General features: G+C 31.7%; 1 protein-coding gene across 1 annotated transcript; it reads right to left on the reverse strand.

Annotated features, from left to right (window-relative positions):
- Positions 1 to 1,408: 1,408 nt before the first annotated feature.
- LOC137827200 (phosphoinositide phospholipase C 2-like) lies at positions 1,409 to 6,810 on the reverse strand. The gene is made up of 9 exons (XM_068633430.1): positions 6,220 to 6,810; positions 5,176 to 5,372; positions 4,267 to 4,402; positions 3,916 to 4,188; positions 3,589 to 3,821; positions 2,923 to 3,040; positions 2,318 to 2,470; positions 2,144 to 2,230; positions 1,409 to 1,979 (listed from the first exon to the last, which is right to left on the reverse strand). The coding sequence occupies exons 1-9, from the start codon at positions 6,523 to 6,525 to the stop codon at positions 1,683 to 1,685; spliced, it is 1,800 nt and encodes a 599-aa protein (XP_068489531.1). The 5' UTR covers positions 6,526 to 6,810; the 3' UTR covers positions 1,409 to 1,682.
- Positions 6,811 to 10,540: the final 3,730 nt, after the last annotated feature.

The following is a 10,540-nucleotide window of genomic DNA, read 5'->3' on the forward strand; positions in this document are numbered from 1 at the left end:
CTAGAGAAAAGGAACCAAATTCAGAAGTGGATTGGTTGATGACTTAATGGCTATTGGAGAATTGCTACTTTCTAATCACACGTCAGATAGGTGATGGAGTCATAACACAGGCTTTAGAGTAGACACATTGAGTCTGAAACAATTTGCCCTTCCTCTTGAAAATAAGTACTCAAGTCAAATTTTCTATAGGCTGGTCAAATATGGAAGAGTGGCTCAATGGCTGAAAGTTGATGACACATGATGCAAATTCTGCACATGCTGCTGGGCTAAGGATTCTGGGCCATAGGCCTAATGGGTTACTGAAGTGGGAATGAGTCGGGGCCCTGATGTTGATGATGAGTATGTCCTTTGTAATTAATGTGTGGTACTGATCCAACTCCCTTTTGTCCATTTATGTTTGCTATGAATGCTTATAGGTCAAGGCAAAATATCCCCCCAACACTGTGTATGGGTTCTTTGGTGCAATGTCAGCAGGGATAACTTTACAGGCATGCATCTAAACTGTGAACCCCAACTCAGAAAGGCTACATCTATATTTGGGATGACTGCTAAAACCGCTTGTTTTTGGCGTCTAGAAACTCAAAAGTAGATATTAAGATAAAATATTTTTGTTTTGAATGGTTCATTAACATGATTTTCGAATGCTATCTTATTAATGTTTACCACATGGCAACCAAAATTTGAAATTGTTCATACTTATTTATGTGGTTACTTCCAAGACTTACATGTCAATATAAAAAGCAAATAAGTTATGACAGCAATTATACTTAGAAACAAATAAACAACTAAGAGGTTCATTTCCTATCTGTGTAAGTCAATTAATAAAAAACTATCTTAAGTATGACCTTAATAGGGATAGTTATATACAGAGAGATAGATCATCCATATATTTCAGTTTTAATTAAAAAATTTATGACTAAACTGAATGGGAAACAAAAAGAAGGGTCATCACGTTTAGGTCTTTTCTGTTAGCCTCTCATGAACATCAATAATTTGTTAAACCTATTTCTTCCAAGACTATTGTCTACTTAGAAGCGATTACGTATTTCTTTTGCCCTTAACCAAGATACCTTAACACGTATTGCTGTTATAGTATTAAACAAACATGCTCATTATGTATTCATGCTCGTTGTCAAACTTAATAATTGTTGTTTTAAACAATTTAAAATCAAACTAAACGCTTCTATGCTTTAAAAATAAGGCTTGTGGTGTCAGTGGAAAAAGAAAACTTAGATCCAACTACAAACAAAATTTCATATTCTATTCTTATAAATAAAAAATATATAATTATTATTATTTTCATTAGAATAGAACTAACTAACCAAATTCTTAAGTATAATCATCAACAAAACGGATAGAGACTTCGTATTCACAACATAATTAAAAAACTGTGAAATGATAGAGCATCAAAGACCAAAGCCAACATTTGATAACAGATGACTTAGAAGTATCCTCATACAAAACACGAATAATTTCCATGTTCATATTATGTAGTTTTATATTGACAAGCCTTACAAGATAAATAAGTCTCCTCAAGAAAACGAAACACACCACATTTTATTTCTTACATCATTAAATGGGGGCATTGTTGAAGATATCATCCAGCTACTACATACAAACTCATACTACTAACACGTCTTAATGACTGTACACAATGATGTAGAGTAGAAGGATGCACATAATCAATCAATGAACTCAAAGCGCATGAGAAGCTTTACAGAGGCGTATTTCTCTCCCTTTTGGCTATACAGTGGAATTGCTCGAATGCCACTTCGTAGCTCCCGGATAGGTATGCATGTTTGTCCACCAAAGTCATCTTTCTCAGACATGTCATACTCGTGAACTTCTATGCGAAGCAAGGCCAACTCTGGAACAGTAAGAGGGAACTCAAATGTCTCATTCCATGTAGGTAACCAATTATCCTCTATTGCCCTAGTTTTCTTCATTACAGTGTCACTAGAGACTCCAGCAATCCCCACCTGCATTAAAAGTTTATCAAATCACACAGTTGAGCCATCAAACAAGGTGAAAACAAAAGGGAAGGTATCATATGCAATGCATAGCAATGAACAACAATCCTTATGAATAAAAAACGCACTGCTGTGACAAGGTTCATATGCATTAAGAGATAATCAAAACTTACTCTTGTATAGAAGTCTGGAGGTGAGTATTGATCAAAGTGCGTATGCTTGAAATCATAATACCATCCTTCCCCCATATATACAGTCACCTAAGGATAGGAAGAGTATGGACTTTGTTAGTATTAAACTATACATGGATACTTGAATAAGGCAGCTGATTAATGTGAAACCCTGACCTTCAAAATAGTCTTCACAGGTAACTTGGCTTTAGGGTCGAAGACCTCATTGTCTGGACCAGTCTCTAACAGAAACTCTGGTTTTTTAACATAACCACACCCTCCATTGGCTCTGAACATTCCTTGCATCAACCAAAGAGATCTACCATGCCCCTGGTCATGAAACCAACCACAATGAAAACTGAATCCTAAAAAACAATATGGTAATCAATGATATAGTTCTTGACATAATGAGCGTGATAGTAAGCTATAGGTGGAAGAAATGTAAATTGGATCTCACACCCTAACTTTTGGAATCTTGCAGGCAATAAATTATAAAAAGGACCGCCCTATATTTTACTAATCACATTGATAGACATCAAATATTCATTGTACACTTTATATCACTAGATGTCAAATGTTTATTGAATTTTGTTGGCTACTTTAAGGTTAACAATTTCATCTCCCCCTGCCACCTCAGAAGAAATGAAACAACAAAAATGAAGATACAAAAACAATAGTAAAAATTTCCACACAAGAAAATATTAAATAAGGAAAACACAAAAAAGGAGGAGCGGAGACCAGGAAGAATGAAGAAGAAATATACACAAGACAGAGGAAGATACCTGCATGTTAAATGCAACCATCTGAGCTCCATGCATCCACCCAATTAATGGGTTATAATTTGACGAGTCAATGCGAGTACCCTTGGGATACACCCTCAAAATATTGCGCTGAGTAAATCTAGAGAAGGCCAACAGGAAATAAAAATTAATTCAAATTCGCATACACATCACACACCTCTTATAATTTGTGCACACACCCCCTCCCCCAAGCACATGATCCTATGTAGGGTCACAGCCTTGTCAACATTGATCAAAACACCACAAAAATTGCTACAATGGGCAAATATTCAACAAAAGTAGTAGAAATTCATCAAGCCAAACAGCATATAAAAAGTTTGAGTTTGTTTCAAAGCATAAGTTAACCATTGGACATGCTGCCAAGATCGTATTTTTGTTAATGTACTCAGAAAGTTCTAATATGAGCACAAACTGTCAGACAAGATCATAAGTCAACCAGCTATTAACATTAGTAAGTTTTAATGTCAGATACTTATTCAATGCACCGGAACAGGAGTACAATATTATGTGACAGTTGATTTTTACAACATTTTCCATGACAATAGAGCTAGAGGATGTTTATTCAATCATTCATTCAGACAAGGGGGTTTCAACCACATACAAATTAATTCTGCCTTGAAAAGACTTGCTCGTATCAATTTACAATACCTTACAATTTGTTTTCCATGATTTATAGCAGCCTTTTCAAGCTGTTGCTCACTTAAACTTAGACGTCTCACTTTATCAGGGTCCACTTTGAGGCATTCCTCTAATCCACCTTTAGGCTTCCCAGCATGAATGGCAATTAGGCGTCTATATTCTGGAGCTTCATTATTATTAGGTAACTTATCTGATTCATCAAATTCTTCCTCGTCATTAAGATCTTCATCCTCGTTGTTGTCCTAAAGATGTCAAAGCATAAAGTCATTTAACAAATTTACCTTAAAATATTAAATGCAGTGGCAATTAATATACAGGATCGATTTAGTCTCCAACCTTGTAATCCTCTATCGTACCACCTTTCAAGCTAGGGACTTCCTTTCCCCAAGCTTCATCCTCACTTGAACCCTTTCGGCGTAGTGAAACATCCCCCTTTTCCTTTAACTGCTGTGAATCATCCCCTTTATCCTTTTCTTTTGCTTCAAGATACTCCTTAGGTGGTTTTGTTGATATAATAATCCTCCTCTTAAGTGATTCAGGAGAAGGGAACTCCTTCACACTTTCGGTGTTAGGAGTAAATAGTATGTCTCCAAAAGTGTTTGTAACCATCTAATAATTTGGATAGGGTTGTCAACTATAGAGTGTAAGTACTATGAATCCCAATAAAATGCCAAGTATGTAACTAACCTCAGCCACTTTAGCCTGAAGATCCGGTGTAAGGTGGTCTTCTAGGGTTATTACAACTGGATATTCTGATGCCACAAAGGCATGTTCCTTAATAGATCTCAAACATCTGATGAGCTCTACAGGAGCAGTCAACGTCCTGTGTTAAAAAAAATAGACATGTAAACAAGTATATATCAAATTTTCAATTAAATAATTTCTGGATTCTGTTGGAAATGACAAACAATATATTTGATATAATATTATTTGCATATAATCTGTTCAACTACCATGATTTCAAGTTTAATTTTAAAAGGAAAAAGTTTCAAACTTATTCTTGAATTATGCCAGATTGCAGATGTCAAACTGCAATTGACCACCCTTTTACTTGATGGACTCTAGCAACATCAAAACTAATGCACCCCAATGCCAAAGGCTCTTAGCTTTGCAAAGGTATGAGAGAGGTTAATTGTATGCAACCTTCCCCTTGCATATGCAAAGAAACTCCCTTTCATATATGCAAATAAGCTGTCGTGATTCAAACTCATGACCAATTGGTCACCAAGGGGCAGTCTTACTATTGTGCCATGGCTCACCCTCACTCTGGCATCATCATTCTCAAAAAGATAAAAAAAAATAAAAATAGAAGGATAAGCCTTTATCGAGTTGTTGGAGGACCATCATTGTTTGCATAAGTTTATTCATCCTTTAAAACATTTTGTCTTGGAGGCTACTCATTCTTACACTCGGCATAAGACAGATAAATAATATTTTTCAAAACTGTTAAGAGAGTTAAATTACATTTTGAACTAAAATTTATTTATTTCAATTCTGCCTGATCACTACAGAAAAATGAGGGGAATGTATATAGGAGCTGGAATGAGTTCATGTATGAGAGTAAGTACCATTCTACCTGTAAACTACTAAACTTACCTTCCATGAAGAACATCTATATTATCCTTTGTTGCATTAGGCCATATGTCCAATTCAATCACCCTCACCCCTCTCTTTAGTGCATTTATAATGGGCACGTCACTGCAGTCGCTGCTCAACTGATTCCCAGTTAAATAGGAATTATGGCCAGTATATATGAAATAATGTGACAAGGGTAAAGTCATATCATGGTGCACCTGGAATGAAAACAATATTTGCACAGCACACAATGATCAGGATAAGAGAATGCATGCAAATAAGCATGATATAATATCAACATTTATCTAACAATTAGTTGTGGAAAATTTAGATCGAAATCAATATGTTAATCAAAGGTTTGACCCTAAACCCCTTGTGTAATGCCTCGGAGCCAGATTTTACCAAATTAAGGTACTAGAGGCACTAGAAACGAAGATCCTGAACTAAAATGACTGATTTCGAAAAACACAATTAAAACCAGCGCAAGAACTAAAAGGTAATGCATATCCGGAAGACAGTGTGGCACCACATAGCATATCCAACAACAAAGGGTATTCCCAAATGGACATAAAGCGAAAGCCTTCATATTCCCTGCAATGCCCGTCTTTCCATGAGAAGGAACCCTTAAGAGAAAGGCTCAATTGCATAAAAGATAAATTCATTCTGGAACCTGATCCTCAATCCTTTTATCATTTTCTACCACGTAACTTAACTTACAAATCTCACGGTCAACGAGTCAACCAAAGTTCAATAAAACACCAAAGTTCAGATATTTTTTGGGATAAGACCAAAAGTACAAGTTTAGCACTAGTAGACCAAGATTTTCCAAGGATGATGGCAAAAAAATAACACAATTGGAAAAGTACACCAAAAAACATGGTAGAAAGTAAAACCAAAGGGATAAATCAAGGTAACGAATCTAGAAAAGTCTAATCTAGGAAGAAGAAGGGCACCCGAGTAGATAGTAAACAATGCCAAATCCAGATCTCGCTGACCCAACAGACTCTGTCAAAAACCAAAACAGGAAAACACAAAAACCCAGTTCTTTTCTGTTTTTTTGCTTACCCCACGAGAAGGAATAAGAGGGGGGTTATCATCACTGAAGAGGTACTTGAAGAAAGATTCGAGATTGAGGCCAACGCTTCTGCGATGGAAATGCCTGAAGCTGTCGATGATGACTTGCGCCTCTTCTTCAGTGGCCTTCTCTTGCTTTTGCACTTCAACAAGGAACCTTTTCAGATGCGAAGGTGTCATGATCTCATTCTCAGCGTAGTCCTCGAAGAGGGTCTTGATCTCCGACGGCGCCTCCGCCAGGGCCAGCTTGAACCGCCGGCGCCAGCAGAAGCACACGCTGTATGTCTGCTTCGACATCACTAGCTTCTTTTCTGTTGTCTGTTCTCTTTCAGTGACTAACCACGCAATTATATGAGAGTAAGTGTGAGTTTTTGCGTGTGGATTCCGAGTTTACTTCAACCTTCTTGTTGTGTTGTGACAATTATAGAAGGAGAATACGAAAGATGTTGTGTAGTGAATGTGAATTGTTACACAATCCAAAGGGTGAGGTGGATCCACCCTTCAACCCGTTACCCACTGTTAAACACCTGTGTGTATTCTACAATTAAAGATGAGTGAAAATATTATCTTTATATTTATCATGTCAACGATGAAAAGGAGAACATTTAATTTTATATGAAAGGTAAGAGGTGTATTAATGACAATGGTAATGAAATTGAAATTAAAGTATAAATTTTATTTTTTTAATTTTTTTTTAAGTAAAACATTAAATGTCAAAGTGGTCCCACTCAATTTTATTAATGTTTACTACTTCGATAAAAAAATACTTTTTAACAAAATTAAATTTGACTACTATAGTCTATTAATTTATTTTTATAAAAATGTCAAATAATTGGGTCAGAAGGAATAATTTTTAAAAGACAAATGATGCTTTGAAAATTTTAATTTTAATTGTTATATATAATTAATGTGTTTAGATAATAAAAAATAAATTTATAATTAAATAATATAAAAAAATACTAAAATAATAGTATTGGGATGGTAATATAATTGTATAAAAAATCTGAATTCTCAATATACTATTATCCTTTTAAAAAATCATTTGCCAATAAAATAACAAGACAAGAAAAATTATAGTATAATTTGTCTTTACATATATATAAAAAATAAGGAGGAAGAAGTTAGTGTAAGAAATTTTCTAAATTGTTATTTTTAGAAATTTTTAAATATAATTAGAATTGTTAGATACTTACGTTAACCCAATATAATAACATACTCCAAAATTTAGATATAATTATATAATCTCATAATATTATTACATGAATAAAATGATTGAAAATTTATGATTAAAAGAATTGATTTTATGTTTGGATTGCATTTTGGAGATCATTACTTCAATATAATTGGATATTTGAATTGAATTTATTTAATAAATATCAAATAGTTTTACAATTTTGGCAAAATTTATATAGTTAATGTAAACACGAATTTTTAATTTAATATTTGAAATAATAAAATTAATGTGTCCATCCATATTTCACCTACTTTTGACTTTCTTTTTCACAAATAATATAATTCTATTTAATATTTATTGAAATGAGAAAAAAAAAATACTAAAATTGGACTGAGTTGTATATATCATATATAATTTTAATTTAAAACAGTTAAACTGAAGTCATTATTGGTGATAATAACTTCAATTAAACTTAAGTCGTAAGCCGTATTTGATGATAATGACTTCAACTATATTAAATTTTATTGAACTTGTAATTATTTATCTAATTTTAAAATATTTGTTTCTAAAAAATAATAAATAGAATTATACCATTTGAATAAAAAAAACCCTACTTTTGACATGCTTATTTTTATCTGTACATAGTATTTCAACAAAATTATGTATACAAGTAAAGTGGAAATAAATTTACACAAGACACATTATAAGTAAAAATATCAGAATCTTGCAAAAAACATGGACAGATTGTACAAAAAATTTATTCTGAAGATAGAACTAAACCAACAACATCAGCATTTCCGAAATAAACTCAATCTGACAAAAAAAACGTCATCAACATAAAAACTAAATTTTATCAGTAACATACTATTTTAGAAAATTAAATATTTTTTTTGTAAAAATAAACATGGATAAATATTTTTTTTAGCATATAGGAAATGTTGATTTTTTTAAGTATGTTATTTTGGTATTGCATCGAAGATGTTAACTATAAATTCCATAATCATATCTAATATGAAAATTTTTATTTAAAAATATTAAAAAAAATTATCTAAGATGATGAGATAATTTTTATTCATGAGTTTTAATTAGTGTCACACATTATTTTTAAGATTTCTTAGTAATTTTTATTTTAATTTAAAGTGTTTTCACATAATTTTTCTCTCAATAATAATCATTCATCAACACCAATCATCCTTTCAATTTCATGTAAACCCAAACCATTCCTCTGTCTTTAAATAATTGTGAACGTGCCAACATTATCTATCCATTTGCACCATAAAGTAGACAAAAAAAAAATGTTGGTGTAGTATATATTCACATGTTTTGAATGGATATTTTTAAATGGTACTCAGAATTCAGAAATAGTGTTAATTTTGTTTTGGTCCCACATCATGCAATTGTTCCAAATGTTGACCCACGCTTTAATAATTTTGAAAGCTGTAATGTAACGAACCTTTTGTCATGTATCTTCCTACTTTAGTTAGTGTTTTTAGTGGAATAGTTAACGTTTAATCATCTCTTTTGTTAATTAATTATACAAGATTACACTTCTTAAAATCTCATTGCATGACAATAACTTTTTCAACTTTGCTACTTCCCATTTCATTTGTAACCCATGCTTCATTAATTTTATCTTCGTGGTAAATTTATTGGGTAAATTACCTTGTCTTCCAAGCAAATTAATTACATGTCATAATAATTTCTGTTGATGTTTGTTGAAAGAATAGGAACTTGTTTAGCTTTGTTGGGTCCGAAATATAACATGAGAATACTATGTAGTTCCCATATCTTCTAGAATGTTTAAGCATTATTTGGATCCATGAGAACAACAAATATGGCTTCTTGTTTTGTTTGCTTCGATAGATCAAATTCCCGAGTATAATAAATGTTTAATCATGCATTGTATGAGATTACGATATTTTATATACAAGTACAATGTGTATTTTATTCTATTGTTTAGTTCTATTTTATTCTATTGTTTATTTCTATTTGATAGAAGACATTTAGGTTATACTCTTTTGATAGTTTCAAAGTGTTTTGATGGTTAAGAAAGATATTTTGACAATTATGAGATATGCACATAACTATATATATAAGAAAACAAGAAGTGAATGTTATGTTAATCCATATTTAATATTGGATTTCAAATCCTATTTATTTATGAAACTTCTTTAACGAGAACTAGACTTGATAACATCTCATTTGTAACGGGTAGATTAATTTGAAGAAAATCATAAAATTATTATTGTTTCTGAATAATGAAAATACTATTTTTTCCCATATAGATTGATTTAGACTTCCTATTATATTCATCGTGATTTAATAAGAATTATTCTTATTCATAATGGATCATTTTGATGTACGAAAGTTATAATGAAAAATTATTTTCATATAATAATTTGTTCCTATATATATATATAAATGATTCAATAAAAAATTTAATAAAAAAAAAATAACAGACCGAGACAAAAACCAATGAAATAAAATCAAAGATGAAATAATATGTTAAGATATATTGTTTATTAGTATTTTTTTTAATATGTTATGATTTACCGATATATTGCATATATATTGTTATATATATATATTTTGCGAGAAATTAAGATAATTTTATCTTTATTTTTTTCTGTTTCTTGTTTTGTGTTTTTTTTGGATTTTCTTTGTTATGGTACATTTGTTACATATGGGTAGAATATTTAATATGGTATTAGATTAAGTTAAAGTCTACTCTTTTTAAGCTTTTTAAGCTTTTGTCTTTTTTTTTTCCTTTCGTGTACCATTCTTGTTTCTTCATGTTTTTCTTATATATATTGTTTTTTTCTTTCTTCCTTCATTCATGGAGTCATCAATCACTAAAACATAATCCTGAATCACTGTTTGAACCATTTCAATCTTTATTATTTCCATCCTAGAGAGAATCTAGGTGTGATTTACACCTCTTAATGAGACCAACTATTACTCTTGGATCAGAAATATGAGACATGCTCTCTTATTAAAAAACAAGCTAAAACTCATTGATGGGAGTATTATTGTTTCGCAACATAATGATCCTACTTTTGAAGCATGGAAAAGCTTGAATAATTGAGACCTATACAAGTTTACATACCTAGCATGCATACAGAGAATCATGCATTTGTG

This window comes from Phaseolus vulgaris, chromosome 8, assembly GCF_000499845.2.
Source record: "Phaseolus vulgaris cultivar G19833 chromosome 8, P. vulgaris v2.0, whole genome shotgun sequence".
Lineage (NCBI taxonomy): Eukaryota > Viridiplantae > Streptophyta > Magnoliopsida > Fabales > Fabaceae > Phaseolus > Phaseolus vulgaris.

Bases quoted from the DNA above. Each gene is read 5' to 3' on its own strand.
- LOC137827200 (XM_068633430.1), bottom strand. From the start codon at position 6,525: ATGTCGAAGCAGACATACAGCGTGTGCTTCTGCTGGCGCCGGCGGTTC. The intron at 5,373-6,219 runs GTAAGCAAAAAA...TTTTCATTCCAG, and splicing joins CTCTTATTCCTTCTCGTGGG to GTGCACCATGATATGACTTT. The intron at 3,041-3,588 runs GTATTGTAAATT...GGCCTTCTCTAG, and splicing joins CATGGAAAACAAATTGTAAG to ATTTACTCAGCGCAATATTT.